The 19,313-nt window shown below is 39.9% G+C and overlaps 2 protein-coding genes across 2 annotated transcripts; one reads left to right on the top strand and one right to left on the bottom strand.

Moving 5' to 3' along the window:
* Positions 1–325: 325 nt before the first annotated feature.
* Positions 326–2,750, bottom strand: LOC115625051 (phenylalanine--tRNA ligase beta subunit). The gene is made up of 5 exons (XM_030519904.1): positions 2,601–2,750; positions 2,487–2,542; positions 2,275–2,432; positions 852–2,206; positions 326–563 (listed from the first exon to the last, which is right to left on the bottom strand). Exons 1-5 carry the CDS (start codon positions 2,656–2,658, stop codon positions 412–414), a joined length of 1,779 nt encoding a protein of 592 aa, XP_030375764.1. The 5' UTR covers positions 2,659–2,750; the 3' UTR covers positions 326–411.
* Positions 2,751–16,391: 13,641 nt separating this feature from the next.
* LOC115625526 (protein atonal) lies at positions 16,392–17,414 on the top strand. The gene has a single exon (XM_030520595.1). The coding sequence runs from the start codon at positions 16,392–16,394 to the stop codon at positions 17,412–17,414; it is 1,023 nt and encodes a 340-aa protein (XP_030376455.1).
* Positions 17,415–19,313: the final 1,899 nt, after the last annotated feature.

The raw sequence follows: 19,313 nt of genomic DNA, 5'->3' as shown, positions 1-19,313 counted from the left end.
AAGTTAAATACAAGTGAATATGCCCCATGGTCTTTAAAAACAAATTTATTAACAAACAAAACAGATAGCTGAAATGCAGGACAGCAAACAAATCAAGAATTTTTTTTCAAGCGAAATTAAATTTTAAACAAAAACATAATATGAAAAGCAGAATCGTGTTATTCACTTAGATTTATTAATTTAAAAAATAAATACTTCATAGCATGAGCGAAGTATGCATACGGATGAAAAACTACATATATTAAATACATATTATACGGATTATTATTATTATAAATATAAAGAACATTAAACAGCATAAATAAAATTAAACAAAAACGGCGCGTTATTATTGTGACTTCTGTTCATTTATTTAGCGTATCAGGGAGCAGCAAATACAATATATTTTCGAAATCTGATGTACATATAAGCCTATACAAATGGTTCGATGGTAATCTCAACGACGGAGCAGGGCGTAGTCAGCTCGAATGCTTGAAGTATTGTAGGATGAAGCACCCCAATTTTGCCAATAACGACATCATTATACTTGATTTTAGCGCACCGGCCCGGAAAATAGCTGGGATCTGAAAACATATTTTAAGCAAATTATTCGGAAATTTATGGCTAATATTCGAATTATTTCTCTTATAAAGAAGAAAATTATCGGCGTGCGGAACACACAGTACGCAAATCACTCCAACCGTAGTGACAGTTGGGAGAATATCCGGGCCGACATCCATCACGACCCTTGCACACTTACCAAGAGATATTACTAATGAAAAATAAGCTAGTTTGATAGACGGATAATTCGTCGAACAAAATAGAACAAACTTATTCAAACTCATTTTGAACAACACATGGACTAAACTTACCTTCAGTAGCTTGCAGGTAATAGCCTTTTGGAGCATCGCCCGATTTCCAGGGCACTTCAAGTAGCTGCATGACGCGATCGAGCAAGCCGTGCACTACCTCGAACCCTGCAGTTTTGTTGCAGTTAACGGCGCACAAGCGCCTTTCGTTTCGGGCGCCAACCTCAGTGTCCTCATCTGCAATCACGACATCGCTAATTTCAAACAATTTCAAAGGTAGCGGCATTTTTCTATTCGCGACCAGGGTTTTAAGAAGTCCAGGCAGTAACGTGGTGCGCACCACTTGGAACTCAAGTGTCTTTGGATTACCTATATGAACAGCGGGCATAGCTTCGATCGACTTATTGAGCTTGCGCGCTATGTCATCTCGCGAGCATAGCGTAAATGTCAAAGCCTCTGTGAAGCCAGCTTGAGCTACTTGCTCGCGAAGTTGTTCCGTGAGCTTATTGAGCGGAAACTGCTTTGCTATTTGCATAAAAGCTGGCAGTGATTTTTTTATTTTATTGTAGCCGAAGGCAATAGCAATATCTTCATAAATATCGCAAGCATGTATTACGTCGTGGCGTGTCGGCGGTATCTTGACACACAGCAAGTCTCCATTGGCAGCATCTACATTAGCCTCTAGGTACATTCGTGTCAACATGTTGGCCAGCTTGTCCGGTGTCTCATCGATGCCGATGTAAGCATTGGCACGTTTGGCTGAAATGTACTCTTCGCGTACGGCTAATTCGGGATATGATACCACTGTGCCGTCTGAAAGCACAACATCACACGGTTCGACCGTAAACTTTTGCTGACAATGCTCAGAAAATAGACACACAATGGTGTCCAGCACCACCTTAGCCTTGGTTAAATCTGTGGCTGTGCATTCTATAAATACGTTTCGCGTGTTTAGTGAAATCTTCGAATGGTCGCCATTGATGATAGGCGGTAGAGAGAGAACCACGCGCCTGGAATCGTAAATGACTGGATAAACTGGAGAGTCGCGTATAATAGGTAAATATTGCTTAAGTTGCGCGTGCGTAGCATAGAAGTCCATAAGCTGAGTTCCGTTGAGTGTTTGCGTTTGATTGAGGGGTATAAACTTGATTTGATCTGGCACAAGCGCTTCGTAGCTAAATGGCCCTTTAATGGTGTCAAGATCGTGAGTGCCTATAGCAACAAGCGTGCGTTTTCGACAAATATTCTGGTGCAGCTTGTCTTGCAGATCTATAAAGCTATTATACGACTCTTGGGTAAATGTTACATTGTGCAAGACAGCGGCAACGGCATAAGGACGTATTTGCGCTGTTGACGCGTCGACTTTCAGTACTTGACGTGCCACAGGCTCAACAAAATCAAATTTAGGGGGCTTTAGCCTGTAGGTTTAAGTAATAAAAAATGTTTACTTATGTATACATATGTGCACATATGGAAATATACGTACTTTCCCTGAAAAACAAGTAGGCCTGTAACCAGGCCTTCCAAGCATAACAAATCGTAACGATTTGCGGGTATATCAATTCTATAAATGACTTCTTCGGATGCATTTGCAGCCGCAGCAACATCTCCCTGTTCCTTTGTTAACATTTGTTTCTCCGTTGTCTGGAGGTAAAGTTATAAGAATTTAACACACTTCTCTGCAACATAACTTCTTACCACTTCATCTAACTCCAATCCAAAGGCAAAACAGAGTTCCTGGAACTCGTCGTCCGCTTGAAATTAAGAAAGTGTTAGATAAACGTGCTTACACGTGGCTTGTTTAATACTCACTGTACTTTTTCCCCAGTGCCTTGAAGAGAAGGTCTCGCTTTACTCCTATGGTAGGCATTCTTCAAATTTGATGAAAGCTTCGAGCTAACAACTTAAGACCAGGTAATATAATTAAATTGTTCTATTGAGCAGTTTTCGCTTAGAACAAATGCATCGCACCGATTAATGAACTAGTAGTTCATTTGCTGATGTAGTTCAGTTGCTATTATTTTGTTATGAGTTAAAATAGTAGGTGTAACACGTTTGATTAATTATATCTGAAAAAATATATAAGTAGTTGCTGTCTTTGATGAAAATATAACAATTTCATGTTGTGATTCATTTATTTTTTAGAACCAAATGTAAAAATTTAATTAATCGATTAGTGCATATCGATAGGTTGAATATTATCTGCATTCAGTTCTATGGCAGTGAGCTTCGGTATGTGAAATATTTAGTTGTCAGGTAAGCAATTCAAATTTAAAACAAGAGCGAATGCTACAAACGATCACTGTATCCAAGAAACTACCGCCACTGAGTTATATGCGCCCATAGCAAGAGCAGAAAAAAAAAGAAGAGCAAACCCGCTCCCGCAGCTTTTATGCATAGTACTTGATTTAAATTGAACTAACTTTTCTTCTTTAAGACTAAAGTAGAAAATTTTGTGTTAAAACACGTTTTTAAATAAAAACAAAGTTGTGAGTATTGACGAAATTATGTAGTGGTGGGAGGGGGGGAAAATTTAAAAAAAAATAAACTCGTCCTTTCTCGGACCTAGGAGAATATGGATGCCAACTTTGGTTTGGTTCTAGCTTTTATAGTTTCTGAGATCCTTCCTTTCATCCAGACGGACGGACGGACATGTCTAGATCGATTTCTCTCCTGCATGTTACATACTTTGCACAAACCTAATATACCCTTTTTACCCTACGGGTACAGGGTATAAAAAGAATAAACATTATTTTATAAGTTTTATTTTTTTGCTCATCAATATCGTAATGATTATTGGTTAATTAAATTTAATTAATTAATTAAAGTAAAACTCAAAATTAATCATTAAATTGTGAGCGAATTAATCAAATTTAAAAAAATCATTATTTTTTAATTTGTTAAATAACACAATGATTACAGTCTCAGCTTAGGAATGGAAGTATTTAAAGAAAGTAACAATTTTTCGAGGTTGGAGGTAGGATAGTGGAGACACGATGCCAGCCCTCTCCCGTTATAATTTAGAAATTTGATACTCGAGAATTTAAAATGGTTTAAGTGTGTCGTTTATTATAAGCCATTTCTATTCTGTTACTCCCGACCGAAAATACCACACACCAACAGTAGTCTATCTAGATTCTTGTATGGATTCCAAACATAACAAAAAATAAAGTGCTGTTATCGTCGCAGCTGTCGCATGGTAGAGTGTTGAAATAAAGTACATATATAAAAAATCGGAAATAAAAACATTTTTTTAATTTTTTACCGTATGAACTAAGAACCAATACGGCAAACACGAGGTGTTTAGATCGCACACAGGCTACCTATACCTTTCGCAGGCGCATGGCCAAGCCGAGCAATTAGGCAGCTAACTTCTTTGCAGACACACGTCAGACAACCCGTAAAAAGGGTAACGAAAACAAGAAATGTGAACGCGTGTGGGCAAAAAGTTAATGAAGCGGAAAAATATCAACTTGTGGTAAAAAAGCTACGGTTAACATTTAAGCAGCTGAGAGGCCACAGCGCCTTTGTAGAGGATTTTGCGGTATCAATACATACAAGCGTACAATATGCGCCTATATGGCATATACATTTGGTAGATAATTGAGTGATTATAGAAGTGATCTATATTTTTCTCATAAATATGTATACGGTCGATTATGTTTATTACGAAAGTACGGACTGACCTAATCCTAGGCTTGCCAGAGAGATAATCAATTTAAAAACGCCTTCCAATGTTGGTTGCTGCGTTTTCATAAGCATGTCCTTGCGCAGCCTTTGTGCTTGTTTGTTTAGCCCTTGAAGAGATTGATTATTGTTTATATTTGTATGCATGTCTATACTCGTACTTGTATATCTGTATGTGTGCAGCGCAAACATGCTCGACTCTATTGTGTGCCTTACGGCGGTCAGACGATGGCCAAACGTCCAGCGTAGGCATCAGTTTGAATTGGGGCAATTAAATTGTTCTATGTAGCGTCTAGTCATAGCTGGCCAACTCTATGAACACGTGATAGAACATATGTGGCCATGCGATTCATTTCCCTTGCTTTTACAGCTCAACAAAGGCAATTAACCCCTTCGACTCGCACGCGGGGGCGTTAAGTCAAACACGAGTTTTTGGTCAATTTATCAAATAATGCGGACATTTCGGAGAACTCGAAATAAAATGATTATCGAGCCTTAAAAAATATTCTCCGTCACTCGGCAGTAAAATAAACGGACGTCTTTGGATTTATCCTTATAGTCCTTTGAATATGTGCCGCATATCAGTGCCCAATTCCCTTGTAATTATGCTAATGATATGTTGTATAAAAAATAAATATGTCAATGTTTCTATTAATTTAGGTATTGGCACTACATCTTCATCTTTTGTTTAGGATTATACAAGTAGTCCAACATGGTCGAGAGCATTCACATTTTTAAATTCAAATTTATTAAATAAAATTAATCAAACAAATACATATTATGAGGTTTTTGTTTGTAAATGATTTTGTGTGCCAGATTTGGAAGAAAGCAGCAGCTTTAACAACTGAGTGCGAAGCATTGACAGAGATTATATGGGTATAACTTATTCAGAGTTTTATTTGAATTTATTTTATTTGTAGGAAACAAAAATCACACAATACACAAAGAAAAACAAGGCATATAGAAATAACAAAAATATCTAATAACGAATCCGACTTGGTGGGGGAATTTTATTTGCCAGCTATGACCCGATTCACAGAAGAGAGAGGCGTTGTTAGACCTACATAAGAGATGAAAAATAACAATAAAAGATAAAGAAGTATAATTAAATTAAAACAACAAATTAAACTTTATATACTTAAATAATAAAAGATAAAATATAATTAAACGCTAAAGGTGGACAATCACTAACCCGTTGGGGGAGGGTTTATTAGCCAATCCGGCCAGCTATGCCCCTACTCTCAGCAGTGGTGATCTGTGATTCTGCCGGAGGTAGCTGAAAGGGAAGATTTTAGTGAGGAACGAGAGAACTCACTTGAGATTAAAAAGTAACAAGAGAGAACGCTACAGTTGAGCAAGCCCGATAGTGTAATACCCTGTACCCAGGTAAACTTCCGTCACTGAGTTATATGCGCCCAAAGCAGCAGCAAAAAGAGGAACAAGAAGAGCGAACTTGTTGCTGCGGTTTGGGGGGGTTGCACTGGAGAGAATTTGTTTCGCTGATAACTTTTCTTAGAATTGACCGAATTGAACAACAGTAGATAATTATATATAAATTATGTGTGCAAAGTTTAATTTAGGTAGCATTTGAAATGTGGACGCTATTGACGAAATTCTGTAGCGGGGGCAGGGGGGGGGGAGAGGGGAAATTTAAAAAATAAAATAAATCGTCCTTTCTCGGACCTAGGAGAATCTGGATACCAACTTTGGTTATTCTAGCTTTTATAGTTTCTGAGATCCTTGCGTTCATCCAGACGGACGGACGGACATGTCTAGATCGATTTCTCTCGTCATGCTGATTCACAATATATATACTTTATGGGGTCGGAGATGCTGCGTTCTTCATGTTACATACTTTGCACAAACCTAATATACCCTTTTTACCCTACGGGTACAGGGTATAAAAAGTATTATAGTTAGATAAAAATACTCGAAAAGGCTTGTGCTTGGCGTAATCCGGAGTTGACTTAAGATAAGTTGACATCAATACGTAAATCGTAAGATGGGGTTGTGGTAAATTTGTCATTTGCTGAACTTAGAAATGACCGCATACGCAATTGGACACATACTCGTATATGAGATGCAATGCGGAAGTAACGTGTTGTTGCACTAATTGTTCAGTACTTGAAGTTTCACACGTTTGGTGCAGCTCTAATTATAGTCCACGCCTCTTCCGTTTGTAAATAGGAAACCTCTATTCAAGCACTTTCGTTTTTGCTAGTAATTGGACGAGAATGTGAGAGCAACAGTGTTTCCTTTTCGATACCTGCCATGACCCATAAAAGAGTAGTTAGCAATCTAACTGTGTGTGGTCAGTTTCAATTGAAACTATGTACATACTTGTACATACCTACTCTATAGTGTAGCGATTGCGGTTGAAAATATCAATTTTCATAAAAGGCAATTGTCACCTAGTTCGTATGGAAGGGAAGGTATGGGAATGAATGGGATCGATTGATTTTGAAATTAGGCATTGGCTTCTAAAACAAACCCTTGTCCCGACACATGCAGACAACCAGCCAGACAGTTGTGAGGAATTTATCTCCTCCGCAATTTTTCAATTTCATTGCACGAGACATCAACATTGATGTTGAGAAATTACTAGCATCGATATCAGTTACAATTTACATTTTATTTTACATCGTTGCCAAAGGTATATGTGTACATACACGTACATAAGGTAAACATATCAATTACCAAGAGTCAAGCGCCGTTGACAGACGCAGACGGACCGAGCGCGGCTACTGGCTGCCCGGGTGCCCGAATGCCCGAATGGCCGATTGCCCTCTTGCTTGTCGGCCTGGCTAGCTGCCTTCCTAGAAACAGATCTTTCTCTCGCCAGAGGCCAGAGGATGGGACTTACTTGCTCATTATAAACGGTTTTGTTTGTATTTAATTTCGATTTCTTCTGTGCTGGATAGCACATGACAGGCATAGGCATTCGAGTGTCCCAAGGCAAAAGTGTTACCACTTTTGACTTCTAGTTAAGTGGTTTTCGATAAACCAACAACAACACTGCCTGGGCATTTCTGTTCAGGTGCCAACAGTAATAGCACCTATGGGAAATGTATGAGATACTTGTATGTGTATGGGATATGTGTAAAATGACCTCAAAAGGCAAACCAACGACTGACGAAATCCTTGAAACCGTTTGAAAGTTTCGCTTTTAGACGCAACAGCGGACATCGTTGCAGCGGTTGTTACCCTAATTTTCGTCCTCGGCGGCAGAAATGAAATTGGAACGGTCTGGCGGCGGTCCCAGAAAAGATCACCACGCGTATTTGGCACAATAGCTAGGCCGACGCCGATGCGAACGCGTGTCATCCTGGGCAGCAATCAAAGTGATATGAAAATTGCATTTGGGTTCAACAGGTTTATACTTTTACGCGATCTTCCTCATCGTCCACATCGTCCACTTCGTCGCTGATCTTTTGTTTTGTTAATTCTGTTTGTCCAAAGGTTAAACGTGCGAATTTCACCAAAGGCAAACGCAAAGGCAGCAGGCATGTCAGTGACGCCGCCAGTCAAGCCACCAGTCAGAGTCAGAGTCTGCGTCTGCGTCTGCGTCAGCCAGTTGATCACTTCGATCAATGCGCCAGTGCTTCAGTGGTAATCGCTCGGCTGACTTCTTGTGCTCCTGCGCCTGTCCACTGCACTGGCGACTGCTGACCGCGTACCGTACGCGAATTTTGCGCGCGTTTATATGTTCCTAATTAAATGTAATTTGGTACTTCCTTTTCAGCCGAAATAATGCATATAAATAGTATCTTTGGTTTACTTATTTTCGTGGTTCTGTGTTGTGCTGTGTTTCCCTCAATACCACAACAATAATGCTCACAGCTCATTATTATAAATTTTCGTTTTCCATCAGCTTATTTGCGCATTCGTCTGGACGTACTCTGGCGCGTACTCTCCTACCCCAGGCATCATATAAGCCAGCGTCTTAAGGTCAGTACATTCTGTCTACGTACTCTATATAGAGGGTTGCCCGAAGGAATGCGCGTTTCTACAACCACTAGATGTTCAAGTGTGGGTAAGTGTAACAATGAGTGTAACAAAGTATGTTTTCGTGCTGAGCAGCGGGGCAGAGGTAAGTAAAAACGAAACTTGTTAATTGTTTCGCGCTCGAGTGGCGAAACACTTTTCAATACACCGCTCACCATTCAAGCTCAATAAACAGGCCGTTGTGAAGAACGCGCTCCCATTCATGAAAGAGCACCTATGCACGAGTATGCAGGAGAATGTTGAGCCTTGTTCTGCTGAGTTTAGGGCATGGGTCTACAGATGTAGGGTCGCCTGCCGCCGCAAATTAGACGCTCAATTACACTACGATATTCCTGAGTAATTTCACTGTCATTCAGAGAAGTTTCGTCCAAACAGTAAAGACTTCTAGTAACAAATTTGGAATAAGTTGCTTAGGATCGTATATTATTGTTAGTAATGCTACTGTATAGTATATTAAACGTGTCATCCCAATAAGATTGGCTCTGTTTAGTTAATCTATTTTATTAAATATGTTCGGACACTTTTTAATGAACTTATATAGGCATACCATTTAGTGCATGCATAACGTTTTAGCATAGTGAACTCCATTTTATAGTTTATGCATATACTCGCAGTATACAGAAACAAGAGAGAACGCTACAGTCGAGCAAGCCCGACAGTGTAATACCCTGTACCCAGGTAAACTTCCGTCACTGAGTTACATGCGCACAAAAAGAGGAAGAAGAAGAGCGAACTTGTTGCTGCAGTTTGGGGGGGTTGTACTGTAGAGAATTTGTTTCGCTAATAACTTTTCTTAGAATTGACCGAATTGGATTAAATTTTAAACCTGTTTTTTAAATTATTATTATGATATATATATATTATTACATATAAATTATGTGTGCAAAGTTTGGTTTAGGTAGCATTTGAAATGTGGACGCTATTGACGAAATTCTGTAGTGGGGGAAGGGAGGGAAAATTCTAAAAAATAAAATAAACTCGTCTTTTCTCGGACCTAGGAGAATCTGGCTGCCAACTTTGGTTATTCTAGCTCGTATAGTTTCTGAGATCCTTGCGTTCATCCAGACGGACGGACGGACAGACGGACATGTCTAGATCGATTTCTCTCGTCATGCTGATTCAGAATATATATACTTTATGGGGTCGGAGATGCTTCCTTCTGCATTTTACATACTTTGCACAAGCCTAATATACCCTTTTTACCCTACGGGTACAGCGTATAAAAAGAGGAATTTAGCGACTGACACCAAATACCGACAAAATTACCATCAACTCGGAAGGTCCTGCACCAAGTATGTTTTATGTTTTTTCACAAATATTTGATAAATAATCGAAATATTATGAAATAAATGGTATTTGTTTGAGGATATTTAATTACAATTGTAATAATTGTATTGAATTGAGGTTCTGGTTTTCAGAACAAACGATAATTAAAAATTTGGTGGTGGCTCATAAAAAGGATAAGCCGCAGTGGAGGAGAGAGCTAAAAAGAAAGTATTCTTTAAGCTAGAGAAATTTTATAAAATGTTTTTAAGACATTTTGTTTGTACTATATATGTATCTTCTATATTGCCTACATAGGCAGGGCATTTAGTGAGTGAGTCACAGACTCTAGTAAGGAAAGTGAATCTTGACCACGTGCATGAGTAGGTTATAGTTGCCTGGGTGCGCAACCCTTCGCCATCATTTTTCATAATTGGGTATCGCTGCCTCTGTGCTACAGCCACATCCTCATCCTCATCCTTCCGCAAAATGTTCTCACACTTTACCCGCTGTGCGACTGAGGCCAGCGTCCCGCCTACCAAGGATCGGAAGTTGGTTGCGCATCCTAGGCTCGCAATGTTGCTACAAATATTTTTGGGCATCGCAGTCAAAGTGTTCGGAAAAAATCTTATTAAAAATTGTTGTTATTTTTTGTATGGCCTTTTGTATGCGCTTTTATTGCTTTAATCATTTTTATTTTGTGCGGCTTCCGTGCCACCTGTTGTTGCTGCTCGGCGCTGCGAAGGTGCACACCCTTACCATTTTCGAGGTCCTTGCACAGTGAGTCTGTCTGTTGATTTTTCTCAAGTGATTGCGTAGATTTCTCTTTTCATGTTGCATTATGCTTACTTTGTTGTTTTTGTTTTTTTCCAATGTTTCAAATTTGAATTGATCATCGCGCTGATCTGGGTAAGAGAGCAAGGGCAACGTGGGATAACCTGACCGGACCACTTGGCCATGCTGCTCTTTAGAACGATCCTGTGCGCGCCTATCAAAATAGTAATCACAATTTGTCGGTTATGATGCCTACTTCCGACATAAAAGGGATATACTCCATACACCGTGTAAAATTAATATTTGATTGCCTAGGCAAATCGCTGTCAAGATTAATATGCTCGAATTAATTTAAGTTGCCATAAGCCAAGTCACGCCAGATCGAAGCTGGCGCCAGGCACTTGCGATTTTTGACAGCATAGGATCAGCAGACGCAAACAACAATTCGACATACTCGATAAGGACATATGTACCTACTGATAAGAATCAGACCGTGTACCTGATGCTGGCATGGAAACAAACGCCTTAAAGTTAATTCGTGCGACAAATACTGTGTTGTTCTGCTCGGAAGATAACAATCAGTATGCCATATATTCTTCAAAAGCCACGCCGCGGCCGCTCCTGAACTGCGGGCGTGCCCAAACAATGACACAGTAGGAGTAGCATTGAACTCTGTCCCGGCCTCTGCGTTCGAGTAAACGTGTGTATAATCTGGTTTAAATTTTACATGGGACCCATGCCCTGGTCCATGCAATAATTTGTGTGTAAACATTGAGCGATTTATGCGATATTTGCTCAAAAAATTTGAAAGGGGTGGTGCACGTCACCAAGGCAGTCTGTGGAGTGCTTGCATTTACACCCACTAGTAGGACTCTGCATGCTCGTGAGCAATTTATTAATAGCCATATTAAAAAAAGGGTATATTAGTTTTGTGCGAGTGTACATGGAACACACAGAAGGAGGCGTAGCAGACCCCAAAAAGTATGCCGAGCCGATATAGCCATGTCCGCCTGTTCGTCTGTCTGTGTGAACGAAGGATCTCAGAAAGTATAAGAGCTAGAATAACCAAACTTGGTATCTAGATTCTCCTGAGCCCGAAAAAGAACGAGTTTGTTCATTTTTTCTCATCCACCAATTGCAATTAAATTTATTAAATTAAATTTATTTTTTTGTGGGGTGGTACGGGGTATTTAAGAGTTGAGCCTGCTCGACTTAAGCATTCCTTTCTTGTTTCATTTTCGTTTTTGTTTTTTTATACCCTGTACCCAAAGGGTACAAGGGTATATTAGTTTTGTGCGAGTGCACATGGAACACACAGAAGGAGGCTTGGTAGACCCCACAAAGTATATATATTCTTGATCAGCATGACAAGCCGAGTCGATATAGCCATGTCCGTCTGTCCGTCTGACCGTCTGTCCGTCTGACCGTCTGTCTGCCCGTCTGTCCGTCTGTCTGTCTGTATGAACGCAAGGATCTCCGAAAGTATAAGAGCTAGAATAACCAAACGTGGTATACAGATTCTCCTGAGACCGAGAAAGGACGAGTTTGTTCATTTTTTCTGATCCAACCCCCCACTCCCCCCCTATTACCAATTTTCTATAACTCCCGTAATTCTTGGAATTTTGAACTTTTGGTAGTCACATTAGGTTAGTAATTATATATCCGTATACCAAGTTTCATTATGATAGAATGATCGAAAAGAAAGTTATAGCCATATAACCAGGCCCAATGCACACATACATACATATGTACAAGTACACAAACACGCATAAGGCACGATTCTGATGTAAATGTATGTATGCATGCATGGAATATTTTATATTTAATTAGTTAATATTTAGTTAATTAATTAAATTAATTTAGTTAATTAATTAAATTAAATTAATTAATTAATTAAATTACTTTTTTGTGGGGTGGTACAGGGTATTTAAGAGTTGAGCCTGCTCGACTTTAGCATTCCTTTCTTGTTTTATTTTTATTAAAATAAATGAATTTCCGTATCCGTGATTAGCATCGTCGCAACAGCGATTCTTAACTAAGTGACAATCACTTTCGCATAAGCAGGCGTTCATTGTGGGCATCAGGCTATGTCGCAAGGGCTTTCCTAGCTAGCTTTAATCTTCGTACCTACTTCGAATAGCTGGTGAACATTTTACGCAGACCTCTGCTGGTAAGTGTAAATGCACACACCCGTATTTGCTTTGATTTTCATTTGAATTTTTTGCCGCCTCTCCTGCTACCCCGACTGACCAGCAATTGTATTTTATTTCCATTTTTTGCTCTTCAACGAGTGCCGTCAATATTTGCACATCAAACAGTCCAAGTCAAATAGTCGACGCGTACTGTGGCATCCATTGTTGCAATGCTGTGCCGCTGTTGATTCCTTGCGACTCCTTTTTATAATTCCATATTAAATTTGCCTTTAATGAATTTTAAATTTAATAAGCGCCCAAAGTCGCATGCCGAAGAGCAGGAGGGATCGTTCGGCCACCCACATGCAACTGACATGCAGCAGGCATGTTTTCGCTTTTCCTTTCATTTTGCAAAGTGCCTGACGTAATTGGCTTAAATGCTTGAGGGTGTAGTGTTAAGTGCTAATAAAATAAGTAACATACAAATTTTTCAATTATGCTACGCACTGCTCAAGTCAAAAAACTGGGCTACAGCAGCAAAAATGCTGCAGCGTCTGGCCGACAACACTTTCACGGCCCAGAGGGACTTGCTAATAGGACTCGCTGACGTGTGCCTACTTTTTTCCAGCTTCTACACGCGTAGTACAAGTATTTTGAGAGAAGAGCTACCTCCACCAGGTCACATCGATTTTCATATGAAATTGGGCACGCTGCTCTCAAACCACACCGATTGCAAACGGAACGAATTTCCGTGCTTTACTCGTAGCTCGATCTGAAAGGGAGCTTTAAGCATTATTAACTCACGGTAGGTAAAGGGTAAAAAACAGAATGTATTCTGTATATTGATAAGAACGCAGTCGCAGGCTACATTTAAAGCTTAAAAAGTGTTTTTAAGCACTGGCTCAAAAGTGTATTGCTAATTATGTCAACATTTTGCACGGACCGTTCGAGCTCAAACAAAATCGAAGCTTTTCACAATGACCTCAAACTTGAGTCGATCCCAATATATTATGCCAAATTCAGATCAGATCGACATTACGGAAAGTATATAAGATAAAATATTTTAAAGAAATAGTGAATATTTGTATAGGAAATGGCGTTTGAATTTCTTGGATTCTTTTGATTTATTCCGAGACTACAGTTAAATCGGTTTTAATTGAAAATATTGAGGTTTCTCTCATCGGCAAATTGAAGTAGTTTCTCACTTAAATTGCGTCTAATTTACAAGTCATAGTCCACAAAAGTATATAATAATTTCAGGAAGGGGTGAACCTTCAAAGTAGCCTACATAAAAAAATCCAAAAGAGAAACTTAGGAAGATTAAAGAACATTCCCGACAGGGTGTGTAAAACCATACATAAGTACTTTCTTATGAATGTTGATATGATTGTGGTCGTAACAAGCTGTCGATTCTGCTCTGTCTGTGTCGTACGAGCACGAAAATGACCCATTGCCATGATCCATTTGGTAGTATATGCCGCATTGCTCATTGGTAGCTTGCAGCAAACAATATAACAATAACAATAACTGACAGGCACGCAAGGCGCTCTTGAGGTCGGGAAAAAATTGCTCCGCTGCTCCTTCCCTTCGCATGCCTTTGTTGCAGCTTACAGCGGGTAGAGCAATGTGAGGCATTTAAAATGTAAATTTAAGTAAAATTAAAATCGATATGCTGCAGATACTTCGGCATCAACTAATGCCGATAGCCATTGCAATAAAAAAAACAACATAGGCGATACGATCGAGTGGTTGTGCAGGTCCTGCAGGTGTAACCGAAGGCGTCACTTGTGCAACTGTCACAATTGCACAAGAAGGAGCCACAACATCCCTCGAACAAGTGTAACCAATAAATTCGATTGCCTGCTCCGCGTTCCGTTTGTTGTGTGACATTTTTATCTAATTGACAGCGTTTTATTGCCCAGTGTGTCCTCGGTAGATGCGCAGGAAGATATAGACTTGTGCAGCCGTTACATTGTTTTGCAAAAAGTGTGTGCGCTGAAGGCATCGTGGGGCGTGCTACTGCTTGTGGTAGGTGGGCGCGGCACATCAAAGATTGCGGCAAGCAATAGAAGCTCGATATGAAATGCGAGCGCGCTGCGATTTCTTAGGAATCATTAGACAAAAGGGCGTGCTCACAGGACCACCGTGTACGAGAATTTTGCCTCGTCATGCATGTGAAAGAGTGAGTAGCGAGTGACTAAATATATTTTATAATACTCCCCCTTTATACACGGAGAAAGATCGGCCAGCAACTAGTGTTATTTAAATATAAAATTTTATAAAAGAAAATGCTTTCGATTGAAAACGAAACACTTGGATCGAAAGATACATATTTCTTCTTTTAGATCCTAAAATTCTTATAAAATATTAATGACATTTTTTGTTGAATGTACCGGTTCTTAAATTGTACTGGTATTTCTTAATTTATTTATTTTGTCTCCTTTTACTTTTTTTGCTATCCCTCTTTCATTTAATAATGGATAGTTGTAATTTTTTTTGACAATTTTTAAGTGAATAAACATAACACTTGCAATGTTCGCTTCCAAATGTAATATTAAGTATCAAACATTAAATTTATGATCTCAGTGTATTTACTGCGTGCAGTAAAACACACGCTCAACTATTCAGGTTAGTTAGCCCGCGCACGCTTATTAGGCAAGCGAAATAGAAGGTAGGCGGACTGGATTACAGAGATGACCAGCCAGTCCTTTGATCGGACGGAGAGCGGTCAATTGTGTGCTTGACGCCACCTAATAAGAAAGAGCCGAAAGAGGGAAGGTTTCCGAACCAGCGTATCATTTGGGAAAATTTGCCAAGTTGTAATAAACAAGATTTTTCATTACGATATTTTTATGGGTAGGTATGGGTAATGAGCATGGCGAATCGCCTGTCGGCGGCAAATTTGTGAGGGTCAGACCGGAGTTGGGTATACCTGCGGTCAACGGTGAGTCCATGTCCGTTGCTTGTTACTCGTTCTGTTTGTTTCATGCTGTCTCCCGATTTAGATAAGATACTTAAGATAGTTTGCCATTTCGGTGCTGACAATTCGAGTGCCTTACTTTGTCACGCCGCCTTAGATCTTCGGTAAACATTTCTGCCTACAGCCAACTGTCATAACTAGGATTGTAGTGGCTTGCGGTTGGATTTTTGCAAATTTCGCAGTACTTTGTTTTGAATAAATGTGTTACTCCTTCGATTGCACTACGCAGATTGGCGGCGCTTGGGTTTTGTTTGTATTTCCGCCATTGTTCCGGTTTACCCAACCCTATAATTATCTTGTTAGTGGCTTTAGATAGGTGCTGATAGCCACGGGTCGACTTTACTATTAAGTAGAACTCAGTCGAGATGTGGCCTACCGATAGCTGAGCAATTCGCAGCATCGCAGCCATTTTTTAAGCGTGCACTTTTAAGCTTCCCAAGACGGATACTTTAAACTCACCACCGTCCCCCATTGGCCGGCTGTAGATGAGTGGAGTGTGTGCCGACTGTGAGTGATTGTGAGCACGTGCTGCAGGCCAGCAGGCCAACCAACAGGCAGACGTCTAGACAGGCAACTTGTTTGCAACAACCACCGGCAACATCGCCGGCTTCTTACCTGTCCCTTACCTGCTGTGGTAGGTTTCATTGTTGTCTGCCTGCGCGCGTATAAATAGCACGACAGGACAAGTATTCAGTCAGATACTAGTTGGCAGCCCGAGCGAACGCACAGTTTTTATTTCAACGAAGCCGAAACCGAAGCAGCATGTCGTCTAGTGAAATTTACCGATACTACTACAAGACCTCGGAAGACTTGCAAGGCTTCAAAGCCAACGCGTCAGAGCCCTACTTCAACCCGATGGCTGCGTATAACCCCACCATGACGCATTATCAGTTTAATTGTACCTCACTGGCCAACTCCAGCAATTATTTGTCCTCCAATGGATTTATTAGCTTTGAGCAGGCCTCTTCAGATGGTTGGATTACCTCGTCCCCGGCCAGCTATCGCTCGGAGAGCCCCGAATATGTGGACCTGAACACCATTTATACAAACGGCTGCAACAGTTTGGGGCAGGGTCAACAACAGCAATTTGGACTGCCTCTGGAGCAGATTGCATCCTCTCAACCACCAGCGTTACCAGTTCTGGGTTCACCAAATGCAGGTACCTGCAAGACATTAACAACGCCAATTGGAGAAACAACAACAGCAACCGCAACAGCAAAAATATCTACGACATCGGCGACAGCTCCCGCGCCAAAGCCGAAACGCAACTACACACGTAAGCACCAAGATACAGAAGCAGCAGCTGCCCCCTCCTCATCCACAATGCCTACTAGTTCAGCGCCCGCTCCACCTGCTCCAGTCAATGTATATACAGATGACTTTCAGGCCTTTGACTTTGACAATGCAGCGCTATTTGATGACAGTGTCGACGATGAGGACGACATGTTGCTTTTTGGCAGTGGCGGCGAGGACTTCGATGGCAATGATGGCTCCTTCGAGCTGGGGGAGAATGATAGCGAGGATGCTGCCTTGGCGGCTCAGGATGGTGCGACGCCTGCCCAGGGCAAGAAGCGACGTAACAAGCAGATCTCGCCAGTAGTTAAGCGAAAGCGCCGCTTAGCTGCCAATGCCAGAGAGCGCCGAAGAATGCAGAATTTGAACCAGGCATTCGATAGACTACGTCAATATCTTCCGTGCCTGGGCCAAGATCGTCAGCTCTCCAAACATGAAACACTGCAAATGGCTCAAACTTATATTTCTGCTTTGGGCGATCTGCTGCGGTGAGCGAGAGCTACGAGAATATAAATTGTTAGTTGCCAAAATGTGTACCTTTTCTGTATATACTATATATTAACAAGATTGGTAGGTGTAGGTCGTATTTAATCCAGTAGAAAATTACTACTTAAATATTATTGTTCATTTAGATAATATACCGATGGAAGACAGTGATTAAGATATTATAATTTAAGCTGAAAATAAAAAAACAACAAATTTTAAATTATTTACGTTTTTTAATGTATCTTTTATTCATTCATGACTCAGAAAGATAAGTATTAACTATATTTGAAAAAGTGATACCAAAAGCCGTAAAATTGTTTTTATAAAAGGTGGGCCAAATTGTAATCAGCCAAAAGAATTTATTTCTGACTTTAGGCAATGCAGCAGCAACAACAACAGCTACGGACAGAGCTGGGGGACAGATTACACTTATAACTTTTTATAACTTCATAACTTTCTTCATAACTGATCTATCATGATGAAACTTTATGTAAAGACACATAACCACTTACCAAATTCTAGCTAAAAATTCCAAGACATTGAGTTTTGAAAAATCACTGATAGCGGGGAAGTGTATTTTGTACTTATATAAGGTATCTGGGATCAAAATATGAGATCTAGTTGTTGTTGTACAACAAAAGTTTTTTTTCTAAAGTTAAGAGAATAAAATGATATTTCAGAAGAAAATATGTTTGCATGTGTTATCTTCATTAGTATTGAAAATATCGTCTATTGAACATTGCATACGGGTAAAAAAGCATGCCGTACGAATTAATAGTGGTCGGGGATCGTATATATTCTTGATCAGCATCACAAGACGAGTCGATCTTTGTCTGTCTGTCGGTCCGTCTGTTTGTATGAACACCTGGAGCTCAGAGACCATAGGAGCTAGAGACACCAAATTTTATTTTTTTGATGCACCCACTTCCCTCCTATGGGGTTTCCCCGATTTTCCATTCGTATAATCGCCTATATCTGGGAGACTATAAGACCTAGGGACACTAAATTTTAGTCCCAGATGCTTTATGTAAATACGCAGAAAATGCGTATTTTGAAATTTCCCTCCCTCCCCCCTTTCCCCCGCAAATCGTAACTCCCGTAATTCTTGGAATTTCGAATTCAAACTGCAAACTGGCAAATACCTCCATTTAGTTATTATAAGTCCAAATACCAAGTTTCATCATGATAGGCCGATTTAACAGGAAGTTATAGCCATATATGTACATAGGACCAAGTAGTGCCCGCAGATATTGTTGTTGTTACTGCTTTGCTCAGGCACACGAGACATACACATATGTACAGAGTATTTCAAAGTCGGGATACCCGACTTTAGATTCTCTACTTGTTTTAATTTCTATAATTATTCTAAACATATGTACAGAGTATTTCAAAGTCGGGACACCCGACTTTAGCTTTTTTTACTTGTTTTTTAAATGCATCTTGCATTATTTAATCAAAATTTTCATTTTTTGGCCCCCCCTTTGGTAAAAGCTGCCTACTCCCTTGACAAGGTGTCTTATGTGAATACGCAGAAAATGTGTATTTTTGAATTTCCCTTCCTCCCCCCTCTCCACAGCAAATCCTGATTTTCTCTAACTCCCATAAATCTTGGAATTTCGAACTCAAATTTTGCAAATACCCCCAATTAGTGAACGACCGATTTAACAGGAAGTTATAGCCATAAATATATTTGCTGCCCAAATCGATCATTTTTTTTTAATTTTTTAAATTTTTAAAATTTTTATAATTTTTTTAGACATATGTACAGAGTATTTCAAAGTCGGTACACCCGAATTTAGCTTCTCTACCAGTTTTAATTTTCAAAACGTGTTAGATCAAAACCGTGTAAAAAAAGACCGAGTAGAAACCGAATTAGGTGTATATAGAAAGTTTGGTTTATATAAC

The sequence above is a fragment of the Scaptodrosophila lebanonensis genome, unplaced genomic scaffold, assembly GCF_003285725.1.
Source record: "Scaptodrosophila lebanonensis strain 11010-0011.00,11010-0021.00 unplaced genomic scaffold, SlebRS2 tig00000072-arrow-pilon, whole genome shotgun sequence".
Taxonomy (NCBI): Eukaryota; Metazoa; Arthropoda; class Insecta; order Diptera; family Drosophilidae; genus Scaptodrosophila; species Scaptodrosophila lebanonensis.
Note: the sequence above shows the minus strand (reverse complement) of the source record. Positions and strands in the feature narration are given on the sequence as shown.

What these genes read in the sequence shown, in the direction of transcription:
- LOC115625051 (XM_030519904.1), bottom strand. Translation starts at nt 2,658, where the DNA reads ATGCCTACCATAGGAGTAAAGCGAGACCTTCTCTTCAAGGCACTGGGG. An exon ending in GGCACTGGGGAAAAAGTACA is followed by an intron (nt 2,543 to 2,600) that starts GTGAGTATTAAA and finishes CTTAATTTCAAG; the next exon opens with CGGACGACGAGTTCCAGGAA. An exon ending in GATTGGAGTTAGATGAAGTG is followed by an intron (nt 2,433 to 2,486) that starts GTAAGAAGTTAT and finishes CTTTACCTCCAG; the next exon opens with ACAACGGAGAAACAAATGTT.
- LOC115625526 (XM_030520595.1), top strand. Translation starts at nt 16,392, where the DNA reads ATGTCGTCTAGTGAAATTTACCGATACTACTACAAGACCTCGGAAGAC.